The following is a 26,256-nucleotide window of genomic DNA, read 5'->3' on the forward strand; positions in this document are numbered from 1 at the left end:
GATTTAAACTTGTGCAACGATTGTTGTTTTTTGTTTTTAATTGACAGTCATTCGAGAATTTTTCACTCAAATTGAGAATCAACAATTTAATGTGACAGCTAAGGGACGGCGGTAAAAAGGTCCATCATTATTGAGAGCTTCGAGATAGGTACGATAGAAATCGGCAAGACACCGTTCACCTGAAAAAATAAGAAAACTTTAAGATGTGTCAAAGGCCCTCAAACCGAATATCTTACAGTTATAGAAGAAAACTGTGTACTGTAGAGTTTGAGAAGAGTGACCCGAATACTCCATTAGTCCAGATTTTTTCTTCAACTTCCGGCAATATTGGGTCAGCTTGTTTCACTTTGGTGCCTAAGCCTTCTGATAACAATTCCTTCTTACGGGCGTCCAAAACTTTACAGAAAACGGCAAAACGGTGATCATGTTCATCAAGAAAATTCATATTATGGACGTTTTCCTCTCGCAAATGACGCAGTAATCCACAAACATTGAAGTAGAGAGTACGCTGGGGATATTCACTGCCATCCTGTTTACGTACCTCCAACACAAAGCGTTGTAACCAGTAATTCAGCATTTTAGCGTTCATTTCTTTCATGTAAGGTACATTATCTCGAGATGCGCGCCATTTATTAAACATTTCAACACACCATTTCGTATTTCTCCGCGTATTAGGATTTTTCTGAGAGTCAATCAGCTGCCGCAAATCATCATCCGACACAGCTTCAGCGAACCTTCGATTCTGTGATTCGTTCGGCCCAATACATTCAAAAGTTTCCATTTTCATGTCACCATCATTTTGATCTATTGAGTTCTCCCGCGAGAAAATACCCAAGTCAAAATTTACGGTCTGAAAGTCCATAGGTGTAGAATCTTTTTCCTTGAGGTTCGTTTAATTGTGAAATGTTTAGGTTTCCTAACTGGCCTACAGAATTTTCAATTTTGATTTCCGTTTCTACCATATCTAAAAATTGGGATAACAAAAAATCGCAGCCGTCATCCATGGCTGTCGATGTAGAAGAGCGCCCTATACTTGCGAATCACGTGCTCTTTTTTCATTGGTCATGAAATGGTATGATGAAATTTTCATAGAGCAGTGCGATGGAATATAGGCCTGCCAAGATGAACATGCCCTATGAACGTGATATTGATAGATCATGGTTATAACTCAGTGCGTGAGAACAATGATACAAAACATATAGAGTACCTTTTAACTCGTGCATCTTCAGATATCAGACTCGGGGGGCAAGCCCCCTCGTCTGATATCTGAAGATACACTCATTAAAAGGTACTCTATATATTACATATAGCCCAAGCGTTGTTTTTAATTCTTTAACCTGAGTTAGATGTTCATTTGACAAATGTTGCCGTCCAGAAAAATGCCCCCGATTACGACCCTGACAAGGGATGTAAATGGTCCACCCAACAATTACGGAAGTACCTCGCCGCCAAGCACGGCGTGGAGGCCGTGAGTATAACGTCTTCTCCTACAATAATGTTCTGTAGTAGAAAATATACACTTTTAATTTATACTTTGTGTCATTTTCTTTTCTAACAGGTCAAAAAAGCATTTAAAGGGATTGACAACATCATCATCAAATCATTACAAAGTGTTCAAAAAATCATCATTAACGATAAACATTGTTTCGAGATGTATGGTTATGATGTTTTGTTTGATTCTGATCTTAAACCGTAAGTATATGCGTGATTTTCATTTGTAGTCAAGCTACCTCTATGTAATATTACCAGACATTATTTTTACTATTGAAGGATGTGGTTTGTATATCCTCTATTACAGGTGGTTAATAGAAATAAATGCCTCACCCTCGCTCACAGCCAGTGGAAAAGAAGATTATGACCTTAAATTTGGACTCTTAAATGACCTTCTAAATGTTCTTGACCTTGAGAACCGACTGACAGGTAAAGAAAAGCGGATAGGGGGCTGGGACTTGTTGTGGGAGGATGGACCCATTTTGGCCGACGACGGAAACATGGAGTGTACTCCAAACGGGACAACAGCGTCCATTCCCAACTCATTTCTAGGTAGGTTATACCGAAACACGGACCAATTTTAAAAAAAAATAAAATAAAATAAAGATAAAAACACGGACCCATTATCCAACAACAACAAAAAATCACTGACCCATAACCTATCCAAACAAAAAAAAAAACGTGGACCAATTATCCAACAAAAAAAACCCCCCAAAACCACGGACCTATTACCTATCCAACCAAAAACAAAACACGGACCAATTATACAACAACAAAAAACACGGACCCATTACCTATCAAACAAAAAAAAAAAAACACGGACCAATTATCCAACAACCCCCCCCCCAAAAAAAAAAAACCAAGGACCTACCAGGGTATTACCTATCCAACCAAAAAAAAAACACGGACCAATTATCCAACAACAACAACAACAACAACAACAAAAAACACGGACCCATTACCTATCCAACCAAAAAAAAAAAAAAACACGGACCAATTATCCAACAAGAAAAAAAAAAAAACACGGACCCATTACCTATCCAACCAAAAAAAAAAAAAACAAAAAAAAAACAAAAAAAAAAAAACAAGGACCAATTATCCAACAAAATGCGAAAATGCATGGATAGAAAGAAGTTACCTAATAACAATTACATTTACATATTTAAATTTTATGCTTTTTTGTGGGGGAAGGGGGACTTTAGAACATATTCCTTTTTCAATATTTACTGCTTTTTTATTTAAGGTTGCCATAACGATAGAAAGAGACAGCTGAGGGAATTGTACACGGCTGCCCAGTCCATTAAGAAGTCGTGACACGATAAATAACAGCTACTGCTAAATATAAAATATACCCAGGGACTGTCCTGTGATTTTATATACAAGACTATATGTGTGAAACATTTCAGCTTCCACTTGTCCAGTAAGGATTGCCTACGTTTAAAATTCATGAAGGCTTGCTCAGTATGATGGAACCCCCCCTCCCAAAGATTGAAATCTTAAAAATAAAAAAAAAACCTGCAATATTTTACCATAACTAAAATTAAAAGCAATAAGTGCATATATTGTGCCTTCTTGAAACTGCGTTAACATTCAGACTTGTATTCACATGTATTGTCATTAAAATTTGAATTAGACTTGTGCAACGATTGTTGTTTGTTCGTTTGTTTTTAATTGACGGTCATTCGAGAATTTTTCACTCAAATTGAGAATCAACAATTTAATGTGTATATTAGGATTAGGAATGAAAACTTATAAAAAGTTAACGCATTTATTTCATATCTTAAAAGTTGTCAAAATACAAACATGGAGAAGCAAGATAATTTGTACTATAATAATAGTTCAAAACCGGGTAATGTAATTATGATCTTGCAGTAAAAAACTGTACAACATTAAAATTTGTTTAACATTGAGAAAAAAGCTACACAAATAAGTGCATTATTTAATCTCGGATTTAAAAATACAAAGACGTATTGCACAACAAATATTGCATCTATGATGGATTATGTAACAATGAATAAATATAGCTTTTACAAATACAATGTATATATACAAAACAGAAAATAAAATATCCAGTACTGAAAGCAAGAATATTGCTGTTTGATGGTTGTAGTAATTTAAGCATTCAAAAACACCTTTTAGATGTGTTTCTGTCACTGTTCATGATACCTCAATTTTTAATGATCCCTTGGGTGAAGGAAAAGTTTGCATTTCCTCCTCATATGCAGAATGTAATTTTGTAACCTCAGATGTTTATCTCTTGTTTAAAGTCTTGTTGATTCTTTCACACTATCATCGTCTGTTTCATCTTCAACAAGAACACGAAGCTCATCTCCAGATTTCTGATCTTCTTCTCCCGACTGCGGAACTAGAGAAGAGATTCCGGGGATGGACAAGGCACGCTCTCTAAAAGCAGCAGGCATCGGCTCCAACATTCCCGCCGTGGAGAAATCCTCTCTGAGCAAGTCATACTCCTCATGAATACTCCCCACAGAGTCCGAGTCCTCGGTCGCCGCTACCTCGGACTCGTCAGACTCTTTCAGAGCAAGTTTTGCTTTCTGTTCGAGAATGTCTTTCCTGCTGACCTCCTTCCGGTCGAGGGTCCCTTCAGGAGTTCCATGGTCCTGACCGGGAGTCTTCTGAAGACTGATAATGCTGGGGGGTCTAGACAGAGACCTGTCGGATTTCGACTTGATGACAATCTTATCACTAGTACTTGTCTGTGATTTTACATTGTCATTTCCGTTCTCTTCGTCCTGAATTCCAAACATGAACTGACGGTGCTTTTCTTGCCACCGCTTCTGTTTCATTTTTTCTGCTCTACGTTTCTTTTCCGTTTCCTGCAATGCAAAGTGGATAATTCGGAATATTGTATGCATGGTTATTTTCGTCCCCCTCTATTTTCGACCTTTCACACTTGCAAACAATTTTGCCCTGTCTTAAATTCGCCCTGTGATCTTTAAAAGAAATCAACAGTAATTTGCATAGCGTAAATTAATGTATATTATATATTACCTCCTCTTTCTGCTTCAAAGCTATTGATGTGACCCTATTTAAGAGTTCGTCTATTTTGGACTCCGTTGAGTCGGTGTCTATGGAAGTAAGGCATAGGGCTCGGTTCATCGGAAAGAAATCATAATTCTCCAACGCAACCTATAAAATGTTGCAATTTATCAATATGAGAATTTTAGAAAATTGTGAAATAGATGTGTTTGTTGATGTAAAGGTTGTATTGGCATTTGGCTTTACTCACAAGTTTGTGGACGTAAAGTTCTAACGCTGTGAAGTCACTTGTCTTTACATCCTCCAGATGTATCAAGAAAAATACGTAAGCCCACATGTTGTGTTCATTGCGAACATGGTGGTCAAATCCCTGATTTAAAACAGAAATAATGGTGGTCAAATCCCTGATTTAAAACAGAAATAAAGCTTCTTGCATAGTTCAAATGAATCTCATATAATTTTATATTACTAGTCACCCCTACTAATGTGTTCGGAACCTTTTATTTTTCGGTGTTCTTCAAATTATAAAGCCCGATGTGTTCTGAGTAGCTCTGGCAGTGGCTCTGGCGAGAGTTAGCGAGACTACAGCGAGATAGGGTAAATTATTCACGGAAATGTGGCTAGGAAGTGACTAGCACGTGGAGATATGGTAAACAGAAAAGTTATGTTGCATTTCAGTTTTCACCACCCTATAATATCTGTAGAAATGTACTCAATCGATCTCTCTTACATTCATTTAAACTCAAATAAGTATTCTTTATAATACACTTTTCTGCAGTAATGAATTAAAATTTCTCTCTGGACAAAATTTTGCATGGGAACCGGGACTATATTTTTGGCGTCAGATTAGCAAATGCGGCACCAACATGACTTTGAATGACCAATCAGCTGAATGAGAATTGCATTATGGGTTACTACGAATACTATGGGAATTTTACACTTGAAAGAAAAGGACACCATGGAAGTAAATGAAAAGCATTTCTTAAAATTCTATTCATTTCATGCTCACAATTACAAAAAAGTCATTTGAATAAATGGTGGAAGGCTAGGTTTCTCAAAGTCATACTGCAAAAAAAAAAACGATTTTGTGCTGTCTTAATTCCTTTGTTGTACTATCAGTGAATACAATTGTCAGGTGGATTCCCCGGCCACGTGATCAAGAGTATAGTTATGTAGACAAAGTTCTGTCCATTTAAATGCTTACTTGAAGCGCTGGTGTTCTTAAGTAGACACAAAATACATTTTATTAAACATTTTTTTCTAGCTAACAAAAAATTTTCCATAGTTTCTAATCTTTGTATTTTGTTCATTAGAATATTTTTTTTTTGATTTTGCACTCCATTGACACAATCACAGATTGACCTGAACCACGTGTTCGAAGTAAAAATAAATTTAGCGTAAACGTTGCTATTCATTGGTTAGTTGCTCGTGGTAAGATACTCTGTGCGCATTTATAACAATAGCCATATAAGGCAAACAAAGGTCTGTCAGTGTGGATGAAATTACACATATTTTTTATTAGCGCATCGGTCGCTAGTGAGCTCTAATTTTCGTCATTATGTATGATACATTTTTATTTTAACCCCCCCCCCCTTTTTAGCCACCCTATTTCTGTTGAAAATCATGTAAGTCTTTCAAAAAGGTCTAGAATCACATTTTTAAAGGACATGTTTTCAAAAGAAAAAGACTATAGCAATTTCCTGTTTACTGGTAATTCTATTTATAAAACCGGTTCTACCCTATAATCCTTGAATAGGTCAACCTAAACCACGTGTCTTGAATTTAAATCACTATAACATTAGTAGGGGTGTAGTAATAAATGAGAATTTGACCGTACCTTCCCCGTGTGTTCAAAATCATAACTATTTCTGCTGCAAATAAAGCATGTGTCCTTCATGTCAGATTCAGCTCGCCACTGAAAGGGAGGTTTTAAATAGTGATTACTTATATACCTAATCAATTAATTATTGAATATTCACGGATATAAGTGTAGTAATGTGTACCTTTAGATCACGTAACTCCGAGAATGTGTCGACGATGATACCAAAAATTATGTTAAGACCAATGGTGGTGATGAATATGAAGAAAGACACGTGGTACAGAACAAGAGGCCAAAACGAGTCAAAAGTATCATTCCTTCCATTTTGCTTGACAGACTGAAAAAATAAAATGAGAAACTTTAGAAAAATCGGCGTAACGATGGTTATTTAATTCTAATAGTTTAAGATTTTGTGACATCATTAATTTGAATATTATAGAATACTTACATCGAACATGTCCCCAATAAGTCCATAACGAATGACTGTGATGGTGCATTGCCATAAAGTAGAACAGTACAGAAACTCGCCAGGAGAGAAGAAAGCACGAAGTAACGAAAAACCAACAAGTGCATAAATATATATCACAATAAGTCCAAGAATAGCCACCCACAGTAATGAAATTCCTGAAAAAGAAATTGACAGCAAACATTCGTTGAAATAAAGCCTTAACCTAGAAGCTGAGGAGACTTCATAATAGGGCTTTACCATTGAGAGTTCATGGATGAGATTCCATTTAATAGGGGACTTTATCATTTAGAGTTCCGAATGGGACTTTGTAAGAGGACTTTATAAGCGAGAGTGATGGATGAGCCTTTATAAAAAGACTTTACCATTAAGATTGATGGATGAGACTTTATAAGAAGACTTTACCATTAAGATTGATGGATGAGATTTTATAAGAAGACTTTACCATTAAGATTGATGGATGCGATTATATAAGAAGACTTTACCATTAAGATTGATGGATGAGATTTTATAAGAGGACTTAAGAGGGCGACCGATAAGGTTTTATAAGAGGACTTTACCATTGAGAGTGACGGCTTTTATGACTCCACTGAGAAGCTGGTTGTTGTTGACAATGTTCAAGAGATGGAATGCGAAAAAATATCCGTGAAAAAATGTCCCAGCCGCTGACATTGCTAGGAATAACTGAAAGAAGAATTTAAAATGATTCATAGAAAAGGGAAGCCGATATCATATTATTGATTTCTAAATTGAAATGATAAATTACCATATAATAAAATGTGGTGAAGCTAAAGAATTTAACATCTAGTTTAGAAATTTCATCCGCCTTTTTCTGTTGAAGGTCTCCATTGTTTTTCTTTCCTCCACCACAAAGCATTCTGCGAAACAAGAAAAGACTGGGTTACAGAGGCAGAATTACATATAATGTCTACGAAGGAATGGAATTAGCATTATATACTGGATTTTTTCTTCAGTGAAATCCTCAAATACCTGAAGGGAGCTTTTATCTCCTCTTTGGTAGGAAGTCGAGGGTGGTTGGACAAGAAGTAACTGATGAGGACAAACAAGGACAGAAGATTGTGTGTACCTCCCAGTGCATACATGGTCAGTATGTAATGGTCAAGAGGGATGAGTACAATCTTAGGAGTTGGACTAAAATATACAAATGATGTCATTTTATTGCATTCAGAAAAAAAACAATCTAAACATCATATTTAAATTTCATTTAAATTTATTATATAACAACAAAACATAAAACACTATACAACGTACTCTTGGAGCAGCGCCCAGCTTAATGTCTGGTTTGTACCGTTGACGACCTTTCCGTAGTCCTCAAGAGAGGCTTTTGCATTCCAAGTCACCAACATGAGCAGATTGATAGCAAGGCTCAGTATGGTCGCTCCATGATTCCAAAGCAACCTATAATAATAAAAGAATCTAGGGTATTGCTATTTATCACTTGCAATCTCTTTTTGTTCAACAAAAATATATGTTTTGCAATAATGACTATTAATGTACATTAGAATGAAAACCCAATGAGAAGAATGTATTGATAGTTGAATAAGAAAAAAAAATCAGGCGATTATGCTTTACCATCCTTTTGTAAACATCATGGCTATTGGATTGCAGAGAATTTTTCTCTGGTAGGAAATATCCTGCATAATGTCACGTGTCCATTTCATTAGATCTCGGATTTTATTGCTCGGCGATGTACGATCCACATTCCACTTCAAATTCTCTTTCACTTCTTCTCGAAGAAAATTCTGGAAAGAAGGAATCAGCAAATTCATTCTTCCCATAGATCTGTGTTGATAATAAATATCAATTCAATAATCATTTTTTTGTAGTCCTACCTTATTTTTCACACGGAAATTTACTTTCTGCAAAACGTCATCCTTGATGATTTCAATTGAAAGCGAATTTTTTTTGTAGAATTCATATGCTTTTGCTTGATCTGGGGTTATCTGCAGAGCTGCAACAAGAAGAAAAAACTAGAAAAATGTTATTTCAAATCAATGGATGAAAGTTTAATGTTTCGAAATAAAGCCAGGACGTACTTGCACCCATTAGAGGATCGATGTCTTGCATTCTAGCTAGAATCAGGAAGAACGTGAAGCCAACTTCCATTAAGGTATCCCTCAACTGGTTCTTCTGCGAACCCTGCCATAAAAATACACATTGTAACATGTTTGAATTTAATTAAAAGTAAAAAACGTGCATCAACCGTCGCAAAACAAACCCAAAATGTACAATCCTCCTCCATTCTGGTCGTGGTTGAATGAGAAGGGATTATTGACCAATGAGAATAAGCATAGTCGGAAAATAAACTTTAACGCTACCTTTTAATCCTCAATCGCAGGTCTTCAATTTTCTTTGATTTTCTGATTTCTTTAATTGTTGATTTTAATTAGCATAGAGGCGTAAGTATTTAAGATTACGACAATTCATGTGATCAAGCAGTCACTGATAGTCGACAGCTACGTGCCGGTATGCGGACTCCGAACAGTGACTTGAGATAATAACGTGCACCACATATAGGTAAAGCTTTTAAAACTCGTAAGATTTACCACAAATCCTTGAATTATACTGCCTCCCACAACAGCCAATGAACGAGCAGATTTCAGAACACTCCCGTCCTCGGTTGGAGACAGATCCTCAAGAGAAGGTTTCTCTGATTGGTGGGCCTCATAACACAACGTCATACAGCGAAATATTGCCCCCTTATCCAGCGTATCTTTCACCTCCTATAACAATATTAATATTTTTTTAATAATAGATCACAGCAAAGCAAGGGACCTAAGGTGACAAGTTATATATAGTTTGTGGAATTCGAATGTGATTACCTTAGCAACCTGTGACTTTCCTGGTCCATTCTCTTCGATTAAGGAGATGATCACTGAGGCAATCGCGTGTCGTAGCTCGAGAATCTAGATCAGGCAGAATTTTAAAGAAATTATTAGTTTAGTATAAGAAGAAAAAATCAACACGTAGAATGGCAGAGAATCTGACTCACCTTTTCTGGTGAACAATCTGCAATGTCCCCAGCTCTCAGTATAAAATTGATGTAATCCACTAGTTTTCTGTCATAAACCACAACCCTGTTTTCCTGATTTCCCTAAAACGTAAAATTTATCTTGATGATTTCTTTAACTCATAAATGCTTGAAAAGAATCGTATTGATGTTAATTAATAGTTGTATACTACAGTATCTGTCGCAGGATATATTTTTCTTACCGAACAAAATTCATTCAGAGTGTTAAAAAGTTGAATGATGAGATTAATTGTCTTCTTGTTGATGGTTGTGTACACAACATTGAGGAACTGGGCTGTTTCTCCAACAATGTTGAACGATTTAACGTTGTCTGGCTGCTCTCGTAAGTAATTCTAAGAAATAGACACTCCAGTAATAATCAATCGCAACTATACCCTCACTTTATTTCAATGAAAAGACAGACATTTTGACAGAAACATTGGATAAGTTTTTAGGTTAGATGACTTACTTGTAAGCCAAAATGCTGCCCATCACATATTCTGGCCAGTAACTTGAAGATGAGCTCTATATAGCCATCATCTTTGTATTCTAACATATCGACCACGCCCTCATTCATTGTGGCTATCATTTCTTCTGCCGCCTTCTCCTCCTATAATTTAACGATATATAAAGACAAAGAACAGTAACCCTGCTCCGAAGTCCACTGAAGCAGTGCAAACTAGAAACAGACCAAACAAGGGATTCTTAAAACAATGGAAGTGGGATCAGGGGTCTTAAGTGAGTTAGCATCCACTTTTGTTTGGTTCAACCGCCATGTGCTCTTGATAATGGTCGGGAAATAACAAGAAATAGAATACTCAAATTTTCAAATTTAAATTTTTACTGAAGAAAGAGCATTTGCTTGTTACATTTATTGATAAAAAGATTATATGTATGAAAAATGTTTATATTTACATCTTCCTCTACTAAAACGGGCATAGGCTCTGGCTCTAGGACAAATAACGTGACGGGGTTCTGCAGAGTGTCGGGCGTGTCAGGGTGTTTAAGTAGAGCTTCGTTACTGGTGTAGTCACGTTTGATTCCGTTTGAAATCACCATATTCTTCCTTTTCTGATCCTTTATTCTTTTCTTCTTCTCTTTCTTGGATTCGACGACAGGTGCTTTGGCTCTACTTAGAGCAGCCTGCAAAAATAACAAGCAAGAAAAAATTCTTAGAGCGGCCTTCCTAAAATTACAAGCAAGGAAAAATACTTACAGCGACCTGCATTAAATAACAACATAGAAAAAAATTCATAAAATCATCTTGAGTTAATTTCTTTTTTCTACATACCCATCCTTGCATCTTTTCTTTCTTCATTTTAATTTCATATGCTTGAATCATCTACGAGAAAATTGAATTAAAGGACTTAAGGCATGTCATGAAAAAGATTTTATTACAAATTTTTAAAAAAGTAAAAATAAAGGTATTGGAGAATTCTATGTCTTCAATAAACACCTATATTAAACAAACAAAATAAGAAAGAAATTTCAACAGAACGCACCTGTAAGGCCCTTCTCCCTGCTGAAATACTGGTTTGGAAAGAACTTAGATTATCTAAGGCTTCCTTGACCCGTCCCTGATGCTGAGCAAGCAATGAACGTCTAAGAAATAGAATAGTTATGTAATATTAGAAATAAACGAGAATATATATTGAAAATGTTTTTTATAAAGAAAAACACTACTAACACTGCAAAAGAAAATGTTAATAAATTTTATACACTTCAATTCCATGTTATTCACACGAAATGTAGACAAGAAAGTGTAGTTAAGTTTTATCCATTCAAAAAGATTATTCTCTAGATTTGATAGAAAGAATTGGAAATGTCATTGCCACACTTGGTCCCAACTACTCGTGATTAGAACGATTCTTTTTTGTACATCATTGGAATAGTTTATTACCTGTTACAGATAAGTATATGGGCTATTGTATTACATTTGTTGTCTTTTTTATAGACTGTCTACCTAATCATTAGTATATCTAATTTATTTCAATTTATTACTTTCTCTTATGTAATGTATAAACATAACAAAGCAAGGATTTTCTAGTGATAAACTTAAAATAAGCTTTATGACAGTTATATGTAAAATAATGACGATATTATACACATAAATGGGTAATATCCTCGGCTAAATGAATAATGTATAAATGTTTCTGTATGACGTCACCATCGCTGCGCTAATGACAACAAAACGTAAACGTAAGTTATTTAAGCATGCAGATTTTGAGTTACCCTTTTTGTTGGAATTTTCTCCTCAGAATCATTCTAAAAATGATACAACAGCGGTGAAGAATTACTCTATAATGAATTTTTTTTTTAATAATCCACATCTAAATCATTTGGAAAGTTGTTGTTTAAACATAATAAATGTATTGATGCTGTAAAATATATTTGGAAATAAGTTAAAAACAAATTATTGATCTTTTCCCTACTTTTCTTTGATAGAGTTGGTTGAAATCTGCATTCTCTCGCGGACAGCCATGAAGAATACCTCTTCCCTCGTTGACAAGTAATAGTCCAGCATGGATTTCTATCAAGATGAAATGAGAGAAAGATGTAAGTTTATATTCACGAATGACCCTTATTTTCATTACATGACTTTATAAATTGTTAATTATTTTCTTACTTGGACGTCTCTGTTGGCATTGAACAGCATGATAGAAAGGAAAGCTAAGACCTCTCGACAAATACTGTCACTTCTCCGGGCAATATGAGGCAGAACCTTGTTGACAAAGTCGTGGGCATTGATAGCATTTTGGACCTCCTTGATATGCCCAAGTTGACTGTAAAGGAACGTACCTGACTGATTATTCATAACTATCCTTTTAAACCTTCTACAACGCACTTTTATAATTTTTATAACCTACCGGGTATTACCTCTTGTTTTTTCTTTCAGTTTTTTTTTATAAAGTCAACCCTACACTTTTGATTCATTTGAATCATTTTTTATAATCTTATAAGTGCATTACCTCTTGATTTTGCTTTCAGCAGTTTTGGTATCCCAGTCCTCTGGTAATTTCCTCTCCTCATTGTGAACTAGAGCCCTTAGAAGCTGAAGACACTTAATATCCAGGTCCTCTTGGGACGTGTTACTTGTTATAGCATTCCCCTTCCTCACTGTCTTCGCGGAAATTCTGATCAGGTAAAAAAATTAATTGAATAGATCGGATGCATTTCTCATTGTAATGAATGTATACTGGGATAAGAATCCAAACTTACTCTAGTTGTTGTAGTAACTTCTTTGCAGGATTGTATCGTTTGTTGTATTTTTTCTCGTGATGATCTATGAAGCATTTCAACAGACTCTGAAATTCTTCTCCCAGTGGTAATTCCTCATTAGAACCAATTTCGGTGTACTCTTTTAAAGAAAATAAAAAGGTAAATTTTCATTGGCTTATGTGAGCTGTTCTTTTAATAGTGAGTAAACATTTAAAAAGAATTTAAAAACTTGTCCTTCAATCATTAAGCATGCTTTGAATTCTTCCTTTATTTATTTGTTTATTCCTTAGGTGTCTTTATATCCATCAACATTTTATTATTTATAAAATGGTAATTACTTTAAAATTTAATGCTTTTATTAGCAATTCCTGTTTACTTCATTACGAAAGATAATTGAAAATTAATTTCGTTTGTTAAGATTTTAATGAAAATTTAATTGCTGTAGACGTTGAATTTTCATTTTACTTTGAAATACAGTCTGAATATAGATACAGGTTAATACATTTTTAAAAATATTTTTTAATTTTTTTTTTAAACTTCTGTATATTTATAATGATAAAATTAATGATACACTTCATGATTGAAGTTATATTTCATTTAATGATACGAAGGCTGTTCAATAAATAATGTCCTGAACTCTTTGAATACAACACAGATATCATATGACATTAGGCGTGACTTTCTCTCGTGATGGAATCCTTAATAAATTGATATCAGTTTATGTGACCACCCACTTTTCATATCATATTTTCATTGTGAGAAGCAGGAAAACAAGGGCTATTCGAGACACTGCATTAAAATGAATGGTAAAGAATCAGTACACTATAGTGAAATTACACGCTCCATTAAAGCTGCTGTAAAACTTGTTAAGAATTCCAAAGAAATATTCACTGAAAGAGGGTGTTGCAGTTCTTTTGTTATTTTCCCTAAATCTGTAGCAGATTAAAAGAATTTTTATGTTGCAGAAACTCATATTAATTTTTTTTCAAATGCAACAGTATATAAAGCAAAACGGGAAACAATATTTGGAAGGTATGTATTGACTTTCAATTTGCCATTAAATGATGTGAAAATTAGTCTTACGGAAAATATATCAGATTTTCCGCTTTTTAAATAGGGAATCTCCATTGTTCTGAAAAAGTGCCTCCTTGAAACAAAATAATTTTGATGATACTCAAAGAGGCAGGAATTTTCTTCAAAACTGCCATTTTCGATTTTTGTTTCAAAGAGGCACATTTTTGAAAAACGCAAAAAATTGAATAAAAATTATTCCCCAAAGGAAATTCAAAGTGTGTATTTTAAATAACACTGTACAATCTCTGTGTCCGAAGTGGTCTAGTGGATATGCTGGTGGAATTCCAACCAGTACTTTTACCAGAGAATGGGTTCGAATCCTGGTATGGGTCATTTTTGCATATTTTTTTCCACATGTAATGGGCAATGAAATTATATATTTTTTGAAAGAGAGAGAGGGGAGAGAGAGAATGTCAAGAAATTAATTAGTAATAACTATATGTTAGAAATGCAGGATAAAATTGTTTTTCTTGATATGCTGTGACTTAAAACTAATGCTTTGGTTAGTTTTGTCTTGGAAAATAATATTACTGTATTGTTTAAATAATTTCTTTCTTTACATACTGTAATTATTGCAATTTTGGTCTCTTAGTTAGTAGCCAAGATTTGATTTGAAACAAATAAAATGTCTTGGATGTAGCACGAACAGTGTGATTATGGGGTGCAGTTTTATTTCATAAAAAATATTTTAGCACGATATATACAGTATATGTTTCAAAATGCTGCTGTAGCCATTATGCTTTTTTTGTTCCAGGCAGTCTCTTTCGTGCAAAATGACGAAAGTGTGCGTTTTGCTGTATCAAGCAGGAAATACCCGCCGTAAACATAGTCCTCTACGTAGCTCTATCTATATTTAGACATAACATACATAGGGTATTTAAATGTCATTCTCGATATATAGGGAATAATCGCGAGTTTCTGCAACACCCTCTTTATGAAATTTACAGCTTCCAATGTCTGTTTTACAGACTTCAAACAGATTTTATAGATTTCAATGAACAATAATGATATACTGGGCATCAAAATTGGGTACCGTTCTTGGCGACAAGAACTTACAACCACCAATGTTCTGTTTGCCAAAATTCAACAAATTATCAATTATGATGTTTGATTGTCTTTAATACACATAGAAAATTCGATAGACGTCAATTTGGGGGTAGTTCAAACTATTTCAAAGAAACACTTGACACTAAAAGGCTCAGTACTCAATGGTCACCCCATGTTTTGAAAAATGAGTGAAAATCAAAAAATTTTAGTTATCCATGTTTGTCTGAAATTCAAACAGATACTGAAAAGCGTCACTTGCTTCTTCTCGAGCACCGACATTATTTATCGAACAGCCCTCGTATATTGGATAGAACACGAGGCATATTATACAATTATTGCTGTTTTTTTAGGTCAATACAATGATTTAGCTATCTGAGGAGTACAATATTCACCGAGCCCGAAGGGCGAGGTGAATATTGTACTTCGAAGATGGCTAAATCATTGTATTGACCGAAAAAACAGCAATAATTGTTTTATTATATGATTCACTGATAAAATGATACAGCTAATTATTTGTTTGAATTTAATTAAGTCCTAGCCAAATACAAGAGAGAAGCAGAATTAAAATGTGAATAAACCTTACCAGTCGTATCAATTTGAAATGGGTTTTTTCATCAATTTTAGTTGCCATGAAAAAAATATGAAAGGTCAGTCTTTTTTTATAGGAAAGATTTTGAAAGGAAGGAGTATTATCAGGGAAAATCGACTGCCAAAAAGTAAAAAAAATGTTTTCAGTAAAAGAGTTGGAGGGGGGTCCCTGCATCCCCTCTTATCACCCTCTCACCCTTAAATATATATTCGCTTATGTTTTGTTCACATAAAAAAAAATCATTATGATAGTCGTTTAAATAGTTTTCCAAAATAATTTGTATCAATTTGGAATTTCCCAATCTATTTTTAGATCAATGTAGAGGAAATAAATCCTTGTATTGACCCGGAACGTTACGTGCAGGTCAATACAACGTAGTATTTTTCTATCATAGTTGGATCTCAGCCAATCAGAGAGATTGAAATTATTCAATCATATAATAATTATTTTTAAAAACTTAAAACCCTATAATGTTTTTTTTGGCGCACAAAGCGCTAAAAAAATCAGAATAATGAACCATAATAATAAATAGAAATAAAATATTGTTCTATTTTATTATAAAAAAATTAAATAACAGTGTTATAGAATTGCATTCTAAATCACAGTTGAAAGAAAAACTAGCTTAACTTAAAAATCATTAAATTTAAACGATAATTCAATGTACCTCTTTTGGTTTTGTATTTCAGTTGGGCCTGTACAGTGTTATGACCTCTAAATAGAACACTGCTGTTGGTAGCAAACGTGTGGAACTTCGCATTCAGTTCAAGTTCTGAGGCATAGTATTCCATGTTCCCCTGTTAAAGAAAATTTTATAACTATATAATTATGTAATTATGAATTATCATAAATTGTATAAACAATGTGTTTTATAGTAATAAATAATTTTAGAATTAATAATTGTGAGTACCTTTCGAACGGCTGTCTTTGTGTCACCTAACTTCATTTCTGTACTGAACTTTTCCAACACTGAGATCAAAGCCTGTTTAATGGATAATTTTATACACATATTATAATTAAAAAGTATTTGTTAATAAACCTTACTGTAAAAATAATAAACTAATTTCATGTTTTTGTTGTCTACTTAGGTTCTTACCGCTTTTGGTGAGGATGAAGAAGAGATGAGAATGGTGAGTAAGGACACTACAGATTTCATGTGAGCTGGATTAGTTAAGTAGTAACCAATCACATCCGTAAAGGCCTGAAATGTACAAGATAGTGATGTACCCTTTTCATACAGTTAAGGAATTATTACATTTAAAAACATTTTTTCTTAAATACATACAGATAAGAGGAAACTGAGAAAAAATTATTTTAAGATCACTGTTACTCTTCCATGCAGAAAATAGAAGCAGGGGATCATTCTTAACAGGAATATTCTATCCTTAGAAAAAAAGATACGAAAGGTTATATTGTATGTAAAATTGGAACCACTTATCTACATTCAGTAACTGGATAGATAAGAAACTATTTCAAAATCTTTAATTCCACGTCAGAAAAAAATATCGTGTCAGCAATACTTTTAGTTGTGAAGAATCACGGTAAAAAGATTCTTTCCTTTTGCAATTTTTAAGTGAGACCAAGGCGAAATAGATACCGGAATAAATGAAAGAGTATGTCTTCATTATGAAGGTTATAGCTAGGAGTTGCAGATTCATTTCACTAGTTGAATCTTTAACAAATAAAATTTATTTTCATAACGAAATCCAGAAGGAAAGAAAAGTCTTATTAATTTTCCACTTGATGTATACCGTTAATCCAGTAGCCAAGTTGTCTGTGACAAGGACCTCATTGGGATATAAATCCTTGTCTGGAGCGTAAAACAGCGAGAAGAAAACCTGGAAATTAATTATGTACTTTACTACATTTCATGTACTTTTCTTTTCAAGGTTATGCAACGGTTTCCATTAATAGAGGAACTGGGAGATTCCTGAAATGAATGACATACTTGTTCATAAGTTCTTAAGGATGTTTCAGTTATATTGGTAATAAATGCAGATCTTTAATATTCATACATGTAAACAATTAATTTCTCAAACACGGAAAAGATAAAAAAGTATATGATTTAGAAGCCACAAATTATTTAATTCTCTTAATTACCTCGAAGAAAGGTAGTGCTGCGTCTAAAATGAAAAACACTCCACCGTGAACAACAGATCGGGGGTCATGGGGATCGTCGATAAAACTAAAATAACAAGGCAATACAAAAACATGAAATAGAAGCAAATAATTGCAAAAGAATATTTATTTTTAAGAAACCAAACTCCTTCCTTCCGTACCTTTTTGAGGGTGGGCCTTTTAGTACTGTGGATATTTTCTCTCCCTGAAGTTTTATTGCTTGCGTGACTTGATTGATCACATCACTAGCAGTTTCGATGAACTCCCAAAGATCCCTGTACAATAAAGATATGATGAAAGAACTCATTATAAAAGATAGAGGGTTTTTGTAAATCTTTTCGAGCTTATCACATGTTGTTTTGTTTATCAAAACATGTTTTCATTCTTAAGAATAACTGTTTCCAAAGACTTTGGAGATCAATAATTATTTTAAAAAACATAAGTTTGTCAGGACAACAATTAAACACAGAAAAACGCCAAAGAGAGATTTATATGAAATGTATATGACCATATTGAAATCTTTATAATTCTTACTTTGAGGAATACTTTGTTAGAGAAATACTTTTCTTCAATCATATCATAGCATAGATGATTATTTAAAAATTCTCTTTCTATTTGATATGACAATGTTATGGTTGGATATCAAAACATCAAAACACACTATTGAAATTCATCAAAGGTTAAGAAGTCGTCTTATTTCCTGATATTTTTGATTAGCGCTTATAACGTAAAGACCAACCTATTGTGTTGCAGATCTGCGGCCCCACTTTCGGTCATACTTCCCACTGGTTTCATGTAGACCCACATTAGATATTTCACAAACGGCTTCTTCAGATTGCATGCAATGTTTGGATGGTTGATGACCCAAAGAATATCCTGAACCGGTAATATAGTCTGACAGAGGGACTCAATAAATTTGTTTTCTCCCTATACATAAAGAAAAAAAAACAGAATATGAATTTATATTTTAAAAATTCTCATAAATTGACAGGGCTTAGAGTTAAATTTGATTTCCCCAAGAACTTGATTTTAAGTTAATTATGTTGGAAGTTGATTTACCTCAGCGCAAGTAGCCAACAGGTCCACCAAATCAATGTAATAGATCAAATCTCCCCTCTCACCTTGGTTGGTTAAAATTATCTCCCTGCAATGAAACAAAAAAAAAATTGAAAAATTACAAGGCTTATTTTTTCTCAAATAACTACCAGTATATTATATACTCGACAAATTGCAGAAGAAAAAAATCATTTTAGGATTAATAAGAAGAAACTTGTTTATGGAATGGCAACTACCTTTGATCTCTTGGTTGATCTAGGACATACGCGGCCTTTCTGTAATTTTGCATTATGTACTTCATGACTAATGCCTGATTTCTCTTTATGGTCATGTCTAGGCCTTCAACCTTCACAAGAACACTGAGAAGCTCCAGGAACTCTGGAGCCTCGTTCTGGTGGTGTGAACACAGCAGGACGATTTTCTGAATTTGCTTTGATGACACTTTTAAGCAGGTAGTTTGATTTGCAATGAAAAGCTACAAAAGTATGACATACAGATTAGAAAAAAAATCATAAAATGAAGTTTTCAAAATAAAGTTGAACAACAGACAATGTACAATCCGTAATGTACAATGAAACTTGCCTCTTTCAGAGCTATCGCGAGATTGGATGGTACTATTTGCACATCAAGAAGGTTATCAATGTGTTCAAATAAGGTCTCTTGAACAGCAGAATTCTCACGTGCCAACAGCTCCATCAGATACAGAGTCTTCTTGAAAATCGTGGCCATTCCCATGTATTGCTGCTCCTTTAAGGTAAATATAATAGCCATATAACAATTACAAATAACTTGATCATGTCTTAATTTATCATAATAAAAATCTAAAATACTATACATACGACTAGTCTGGCGTCAATTTCTTGAGAGAGGATATCAACAACTATGTGAAGGATTCCTAAAAGAGAAAATACGCTAGATCGTCTATTTAAAACTACTTTACTAGGAATTTTTTCATCACTTAATTCTTTTAAGCCTGTAGAATTGTTAAAGAAAATCTATTTCTTTTCTTATGAAATTATTTAAATTATTTTCATTTAAAGGACTGAGAAATAACTATTTGGATATAATATTACTATTAATACTCGGAAATATAAATATTTTTATGAATAAATAAATTAAGGGATTCGGAAACCTACCATGACTGATCATTATGTTCTGGTTCATGAAGTGAGGTTCTTTTGGATACTTTGGTAAGTGACAGAACCTGCAATAAAGAAAATGAAATCGAAACAAATGTTTAACATGTTAGATAAAAGTAATTTTTTAAAATAATTACTTGCCTTTAAAAATGGAATAAAACAAAAAAATATTACGAAAACCAAGTGTCAACACATTTTAATGTGAACGTCATGACAAAAATATAAAGAATCTTACTCTGCGAGTTCATCCAGAATTTCGCTCATTAGCTGGACCTGTTGGTCATTGAGTTTCTGCTTGGCGAGTCTTCGCAATACCGGGAGACTCCTTTGTACCTCCCTGTGTACTCTTGCAGAGTCATGCGTCAGAAGAATCTAGAATTGAAATAATGGTAAATGTAATTGCTAGTGATTGGTCATTGCATAATTCAACTAATATATAACTATTATTAAAGTGATTCTATTTTTTTTCTTCGACACATTTTGATGAACAACTTAATATTTTCGATTTTCTCTGTTACCTGTGCTCTATCTGCAAGCTTAAACATGTCTCCTTGAGATGAATAAAGCTTGTTCAAGATGTCTAGGGATTTGGTCACCACTCTATCATATTTGTATTCGGACAAGTCCTTTCAACATAGGAACAAAACATTAAAAACATAAAATGATAGTTTATATTTATTGTCAGTATAAACAAACTAGGCACTAGAACATTGAACATACAAGTAAAACACGTGTTGTATTATCCATATCAAATATGGAGGACATAGAAACCATCTCTCGGATTTCTTTCAGGACTTTCTTCTGGCTTTTTAGGGCCTTTCTGTGGAAACAAATTTTATGATTGTCTTTATTGCAGAGTAAAAGTCATTTAAAAAAAAAATTTCTTTACTCTCAAACATTCATAGCCCATCATGTTAAAGAGTTAGCACTCCAAACATACTTGGTCTGTACTTGTGGGTTGTACGTCTCATACATGAGTTGCTCCATCACCAACAGGGATCGGTGTCGTGACGCATTCTGCTCACAAGTTTTGAACTTGGAGACAAAGGCCTACAACATTCATTAGTTATTTACTGGTAGAGTGCCAGGGTTAAATAAAAAAAACATAACAAACTACTAGTATATGCAATAGATGTAACTATTCTTTCCTTTTTTAAAATAGAAGATGGAATTACAGTTTCTGTTACCTTCAATCGCAAGTTTCTTTGGAATGTAAGAAGGAAATCCAGAACCTCCATTGCCCTAGAAAGAATCAAACCAAAACACCCATTTGAATAGATATTTAACAGACAAAGGTTAATAAGAAAAATTAAATTGCGGACATACTGGTATTTGGCATTAACTACAGCCTCGGCCTCTTTGCTTTGCTCAAACCTTCCACTGGTTCTATATTGGTTTACGGCTTTCTGGGAGTCCTTTGAGTATCCTAAAGAGGAACCAGAAGTCTCTGTCGAGACTGTAGCTCTACTGATTTGTACTTATGATAAAGGAAGAGAAAAGTAGCAGTTGGAACATAAACTTCTACAAAAGCAATAAATAGAATAATGATCCTTGATTAAGTCTCATTTTGTGGCAAGATTGCAAAAAGACTACAACTGTAGGAGTAGCTTTTAATAAAATTTTACAGAAATTTTAATTTTAGTTACCATGGCAACATCGTTCATCAAAATCAAAAACACAAATTGGCATGCCCCATTATACTAAAATCAGACCAAAACTGAATTTAGAGTAGCATTTTGAAAGTTTTCACAGAAATTTCTATTTTTAGTAACCAAGGCAATTTCGTCCATCGATATCAAAAACCGATACACAGAATTGTGTACTTAGTGTAGTCTACTTGTGTGCTAAGTTATATTGAAATCAGAACAAAGCTATGGAAGGAGTAGCATTATTAAAGTATTTTACAGAAATTTTTATAATATTAGTCACCACGGCAACACTGTTCATAGAAATCAAAAACCGATATAAAGAATTTCATATCTTAAATTGTCTACTTGTGTGACAAGTAATATTGAAATCAGACCAAAACTGTAGGAGGGGTAGCATTTTTAAAGTACTTCACAGAATTTTCTATTTTTAGTAACCATGGCAACACTGTTCATTGGAACCAAAAAGCGATATACAGAATTTTGTATTTTAGTGTAGTCTACTTGTGTGTTAAGTTATATTGAAATCAGACCAAAACTGTAGGAGGAGTAGCATTTTTAAAGTATTTCACAGAAATTTTTATTTTTAGTAACCATGGCAACACTGTTCATCGAAATCAAAAACCGATACATAAAATCATGCATCTTAGTGTAGTCTATTTGTATGCTACGTTATATTGAAATCAGACCAAAACTGTAGGAGGAGTAACATTTTTAAAGTATTTCACAGAAATTTCTATTTTTAGTAACCATGGAAAAACTGTTCATCGAAATCAAAAACCGACATAAAGCATTATGTATCTTAGTTAATCTACTTGAGTGCCAAGTTATATTGAAATCAGACCAAAACTGTAAGAGGGGTAGCATTTTTAAAGTATTTCACAGAAATTTCTATTTTAGTAACCAAGGCAACACCGTTTATAAATCAAAAACCGATACACAGAACTATGTATCTTAGTGTTGTCTGCTTGTGTGCCAAGTTATATTGAAATCAAACCAAAACTGTAGGAGGACAATCATTTTGAAAAATTGTTTACAGACAGAAAGACGGACGGACGCCGGACGCATTACTATTGCATAAGCTTTTCTGGTCTCTGACCAGTAGAGCTAAATATGAAAACACAATACAAAAGAAAACACAATACATGATATTGTAAAAAAAGAAAATTTGCCAATGTAAAATTATATTTGAGATTGATTTTGTGTGAAAGACTAATTATTAATAAAGATTGCATAGCGATGGTCCGATATTCTTTCGGGGGTCCTGTTTGAAAATATACCTTTGCCCCTGTCTTTATCTTTAGGGAATGGAACATCGTGTGTTCCGTCTAACAGACTCAGTAGTGGCGTTAATAACTGCTTGACATCCTCCATATCCATGTAGTAACCAAACTTCACCAGGTGCTGAAGCAAGTGAAGCACCTAGATCAAGACAAAAAAGATATAGCTAATTATCTTTAAAATACGAATACAGAGAATTCCATGACTTGTAACTGACGCTAGCGTTTAAATACCTGCTCTATTAACAGGTTATGACCTATCGCAGAGGCAGTCATCTGACAGTTCACAGCCAGGAATTCTGCCATCCAGTCTCGAAGCACAGGAAATATGGTCACCAGGTCCTTCACAACCTACAGACAATTGATATCACGTATTGTATTCAAAACTTGTAACTTATCGGAACACAAAATATAAGGAAATTTTTTTCATTTTCCCACTGTTGGTAATCTAGGATAAACGATGAACCAACTTCATGAGAAAGAAGCATCTATAAAGAATTTAAGAGTAAAGGATTTTAAGTTAGAGTTGGTCTTATTTTGAAAATCAATATCATATTAAACCTATTTCTCTGTAAACTTAAACGCATGCAAATATTTACAACGTATATCCCTGAAAGAAAGGTGTAAAAAGAGATGGCATCATGCAACATAGAAAAAAAAGTTATATTGTGAATTATTACCTCCCCCGGACCTCTCTCCTGACTTCCGGCCGTCTGCATTTAATAATTTCAATACAGTCTTCAAACATTTATTCAATAAATTGTTGTCTTTTGAACAACAAACAACACAAAAAGAAATTATTGCTGGTATTTTTTTTTTACTTACAAATGAACTCTGTTCCCTCTCAGAGTCCTTTGAGCCGACATATTCGTAGATAAAACAAATATTGGGGTGGTCCAACACGGAATAATTGTTTCCCACATCAACAAAAAGTCCTACATATTAAAATACAAAATAAATGTTTCAGAAAGTACATGTATATATTTTTCTTTGACAACTGTATAGTAAAAAAAAGTTTAGTGAGTGCGTGAAATAAGTTATTTTAATATCTGTTTACATAGATCTATACTAAAGATAGACTATATTAATATTTCTTCAAATCATTTGTTTGAAATTAGATAAGTAAGAAGGAAAATTTTAGTTTCAGTTTACAAGTGTCTTTATCAAAGCACAATTTTAATTTCTTAGCATTCAAAACATCTGTTAACATCTTTTAAAGTGTTCATTTGTTTGATAATGGTTTGTGATAAACACTTTTCTGTAAATTCCATTCTCATAAATTGCTGATGTTAAATAAGATTTATTGCTGTGTGGTGCATACCAATAATGAGCTCGCAGTATTTGGCTCGAATATGATCCGGAAGTAGATCTGCAGTAAGACAGAGGTAGGCATCTTCCCACGTCAAATAGCCGAACTCTCGTGTGATCACGTGAACGGCATAGTCATTACGACCCTTCAAAGCAAGGAAAGGAACATGAAATAATATACACTTTATATGACGCTTAAAAATCTATATAACTCAAATTAATTGCGAAATAGAGAAAATTTGTATATTTCCAGGTATCTTAGATTATCAAGATAAAAACTTACAAAACACAAAGCCTTGAAAAGGTCTAATTGGTGAATGAGAAAATTATATTTCTCTTCATCATACTCGGAACTTTCAAACTGAAAGAGAAGAAACAAACGAAATAAACTGGATCCCGTCAATTACTTTATCCACGATTTTTCGTAAATTAGGTTACCTGGAAAAAATGCCAGTTTTTTGTTTGGCAGTAAGAAACTCAAACATTATCTTTTCGTCTGTTTTATTAATGTGTAAAGAAACAGTTGGATAAACCATAAATATTTATAGACTCTGAAATAATCACGTACACTGAGTTAGGTGTACCCAGATGTTTTGCAGAGAAAGTCTTCTACATTATTTTTTTTTCTAATTTCATAATATCAATCATCTGGTGCAAAAAGGTTTTTAGAAGTTTACAAGAAACAGTTTAAAGAGATGAAAAGTACTCACATCTACAAACACGTGTAAGGGGACCCAGGTCCTGCCCTGATCCGTGGAGACGTACACAATGTTAGGGCGTTTGTTTATGTTCTGTCCTCTGTCCGTCAAGTACACACTGTCCTGGAACCAATCAGAGAACATGCATGTCGTATAAAATGTCGGATTGTTTAATAAACATGCCAATACAAATCAGTTATACACTATTTAACGAATGCATTTGTATTATTTTCTGGGTGTGTATAAATGTATACAATGCATCAAATAAAATAAGCCTTACTCTAGATTCACGTAACCATTGATCCACGATATAGGTCTGGTTGTTTGGAATTGCAACGCCATCACAAACGCAAAGGACATGCAACAAATCAAGAAACCTATAGTTCTAAAAGAAGAAACAGGGTGTTAAATTAACTGGAATAAAACATTCCCATTTTTGATACTTCATGATAGTGATTGATTGATGTTAAAGTACTTGATTTGTCCTTAAAAGCTGAAGAAACGTGTCAATGTTGTTTTTGGTGATACGGTCTACTATCTTTCTTTTGTCTCTGATCAACTCAACAATCATCTGGGCGACATTCAGGCCTATTCCTCCCTACAAATAGTAATACCAAATATGTTATATTGAATATAAGTGTATAATATATATATTTTTTGCATAATGTTGGTTTCTCACTTTGTATATTATTAGGAACCCTCTGAGCATATGAATACGATAAATAGATGATTTTCTTAGAGTATAACATAAAGGATATTTTTGGCAAAACATTGGATATGATTACTTTTTGTGTGAATTGTGTTTGGAAGAAGTCAATGTATTTGGCCATGTATAGAGCGTTCTTTCTGCTCTTTCCAATCATGTAGGCGTGAAGAACATCATAAGCCTCTTTACAGATTCTGATGACGTGGGATTCCTCGTCCCCCTCCCCCAGAGGACACTGAAGCAGATTCACCAACAAGTCTATCACCTACAGTAAAAATGATTGACTATTAATACCAATATGTGAAACGTGATACCGATACGTTAGAAAAGAAGGAAGAAAAGACCAAAAAAAGGAACTATGTCATAATGGATTCGTACCCTTAAATTCCTCATGAGCTTCTGTCGGTTTTTATCTGGTTGACCTCCAGGAAGCATGAACATCTTTATTTCTTTTAGAGCCTGTTTGTAATGGACAAATCTCAATTTTTATTTCAACCGAATTTAAAATTAATTTTGATATGCTCATTTTTCATGATAAATTTGAATATTTCTCTTCATATAGTAATTAATTC

The 26,256-nt window shown here is 33.8% G+C and overlaps 3 protein-coding genes across 3 annotated transcripts in view; 1 reads left to right on the top strand and 2 right to left on the bottom strand.

The window, feature by feature from the left end:
• Positions 1 to 238: 238 nt before the first annotated feature.
• Positions 239 to 862, bottom strand: LOC134279995 (uncharacterized). The gene has a single exon (XM_062762395.1). The coding sequence runs from the start codon at positions 860 to 862 to the stop codon at positions 239 to 241; it is 624 nt and encodes a 207-aa protein (XP_062618379.1).
• A 295-nt stretch (positions 863 to 1,157) lies between these two features.
• Positions 1,158 to 3,113, top strand: LOC134279996 (probable tubulin polyglutamylase TTLL9). The gene is made up of 5 exons (XM_062762396.1): positions 1,158 to 1,175; positions 1,343 to 1,468; positions 1,559 to 1,692; positions 1,799 to 2,043; positions 2,735 to 3,113. The coding sequence occupies exons 1-5, from the start codon at positions 1,158 to 1,160 to the stop codon at positions 2,803 to 2,805; spliced, it is 594 nt and encodes a 197-aa protein (XP_062618380.1). The 3' UTR covers positions 2,806 to 3,113.
• Positions 3,114 to 3,240: 127 nt separating this feature from the next.
• Positions 3,241 to 26,256, bottom strand: part of LOC134280008 (inositol 1,4,5-trisphosphate receptor type 1-like) — a 51,817-nt gene continuing 28,801 nt past the window's right edge. The window contains exons 17-70 of the mRNA XM_062762429.1: positions 26,063 to 26,143; positions 25,764 to 25,949; positions 25,454 to 25,576; positions 25,259 to 25,363; positions 24,991 to 25,101; positions 24,564 to 24,641; positions 24,294 to 24,426; positions 23,798 to 23,907; positions 23,207 to 23,323; positions 22,973 to 23,114; positions 21,373 to 21,472; positions 21,234 to 21,288; positions 20,987 to 21,096; positions 20,767 to 20,866; positions 20,565 to 20,672; positions 20,282 to 20,418; positions 20,044 to 20,111; positions 19,747 to 19,802; positions 19,490 to 19,654; positions 19,144 to 19,382; positions 18,911 to 18,995; positions 18,591 to 18,778; positions 18,013 to 18,126; positions 17,834 to 17,918; positions 17,485 to 17,571; positions 16,830 to 16,934; positions 16,644 to 16,715; positions 16,401 to 16,530; positions 13,027 to 13,165; positions 12,777 to 12,941; positions 12,434 to 12,590; positions 12,240 to 12,337; positions 12,040 to 12,072; positions 11,310 to 11,409; positions 11,099 to 11,149; positions 10,723 to 10,950; positions 10,277 to 10,417; positions 10,011 to 10,160; positions 9,790 to 9,891; positions 9,620 to 9,703; positions 9,344 to 9,520; positions 8,834 to 8,936; positions 8,630 to 8,748; positions 8,370 to 8,539; positions 8,049 to 8,195; positions 7,767 to 7,928; positions 7,543 to 7,654; positions 7,337 to 7,460; positions 6,759 to 6,934; positions 6,495 to 6,647; positions 6,329 to 6,406; positions 4,742 to 4,861; positions 4,504 to 4,641; positions 3,241 to 4,328 (exon numbers count right to left, since the gene is read on the bottom strand). Of these exons, the coding sequence (XP_062618413.1) occupies positions 3,753 to 4,328; positions 4,504 to 4,641; positions 4,742 to 4,861; positions 6,329 to 6,406; positions 6,495 to 6,647; positions 6,759 to 6,934; positions 7,337 to 7,460; positions 7,543 to 7,654; positions 7,767 to 7,928; positions 8,049 to 8,195; positions 8,370 to 8,539; positions 8,630 to 8,748; positions 8,834 to 8,936; positions 9,344 to 9,520; positions 9,620 to 9,703; positions 9,790 to 9,891; positions 10,011 to 10,160; positions 10,277 to 10,417; positions 10,723 to 10,950; positions 11,099 to 11,149; positions 11,310 to 11,409; positions 12,040 to 12,072; positions 12,240 to 12,337; positions 12,434 to 12,590; positions 12,777 to 12,941; positions 13,027 to 13,165; positions 16,401 to 16,530; positions 16,644 to 16,715; positions 16,830 to 16,934; positions 17,485 to 17,571; positions 17,834 to 17,918; positions 18,013 to 18,126; positions 18,591 to 18,778; positions 18,911 to 18,995; positions 19,144 to 19,382; positions 19,490 to 19,654; positions 19,747 to 19,802; positions 20,044 to 20,111; positions 20,282 to 20,418; positions 20,565 to 20,672; positions 20,767 to 20,866; positions 20,987 to 21,096; positions 21,234 to 21,288; positions 21,373 to 21,472; positions 22,973 to 23,114; positions 23,207 to 23,323; positions 23,798 to 23,907; positions 24,294 to 24,426; positions 24,564 to 24,641; positions 24,991 to 25,101; positions 25,259 to 25,363; positions 25,454 to 25,576; positions 25,764 to 25,949; positions 26,063 to 26,143 (6,993 nt within the window). The 3' untranslated portion in view covers positions 3,241 to 3,752. The remainder of the gene's footprint in view (positions 4,329 to 4,503; positions 4,642 to 4,741; positions 4,862 to 6,328; positions 6,407 to 6,494; positions 6,648 to 6,758; positions 6,935 to 7,336; positions 7,461 to 7,542; positions 7,655 to 7,766; positions 7,929 to 8,048; positions 8,196 to 8,369; positions 8,540 to 8,629; positions 8,749 to 8,833; positions 8,937 to 9,343; positions 9,521 to 9,619; positions 9,704 to 9,789; positions 9,892 to 10,010; positions 10,161 to 10,276; positions 10,418 to 10,722; positions 10,951 to 11,098; positions 11,150 to 11,309; positions 11,410 to 12,039; positions 12,073 to 12,239; positions 12,338 to 12,433; positions 12,591 to 12,776; positions 12,942 to 13,026; positions 13,166 to 16,400; positions 16,531 to 16,643; positions 16,716 to 16,829; positions 16,935 to 17,484; positions 17,572 to 17,833; positions 17,919 to 18,012; positions 18,127 to 18,590; positions 18,779 to 18,910; positions 18,996 to 19,143; positions 19,383 to 19,489; positions 19,655 to 19,746; positions 19,803 to 20,043; positions 20,112 to 20,281; positions 20,419 to 20,564; positions 20,673 to 20,766; positions 20,867 to 20,986; positions 21,097 to 21,233; positions 21,289 to 21,372; positions 21,473 to 22,972; positions 23,115 to 23,206; positions 23,324 to 23,797; positions 23,908 to 24,293; positions 24,427 to 24,563; positions 24,642 to 24,990; positions 25,102 to 25,258; positions 25,364 to 25,453; positions 25,577 to 25,763; positions 25,950 to 26,062; positions 26,144 to 26,256) is intronic.

This window comes from Saccostrea cucullata, unplaced genomic scaffold, assembly GCF_032062105.1.
Source record: "Saccostrea cucullata isolate Sc308-1 unplaced genomic scaffold, CSIRO_AGI_Scuc_v1 ctg152, whole genome shotgun sequence".
NCBI lineage: Eukaryota > Metazoa > Mollusca > Bivalvia > Ostreida > Ostreidae > Saccostrea > Saccostrea cuccullata.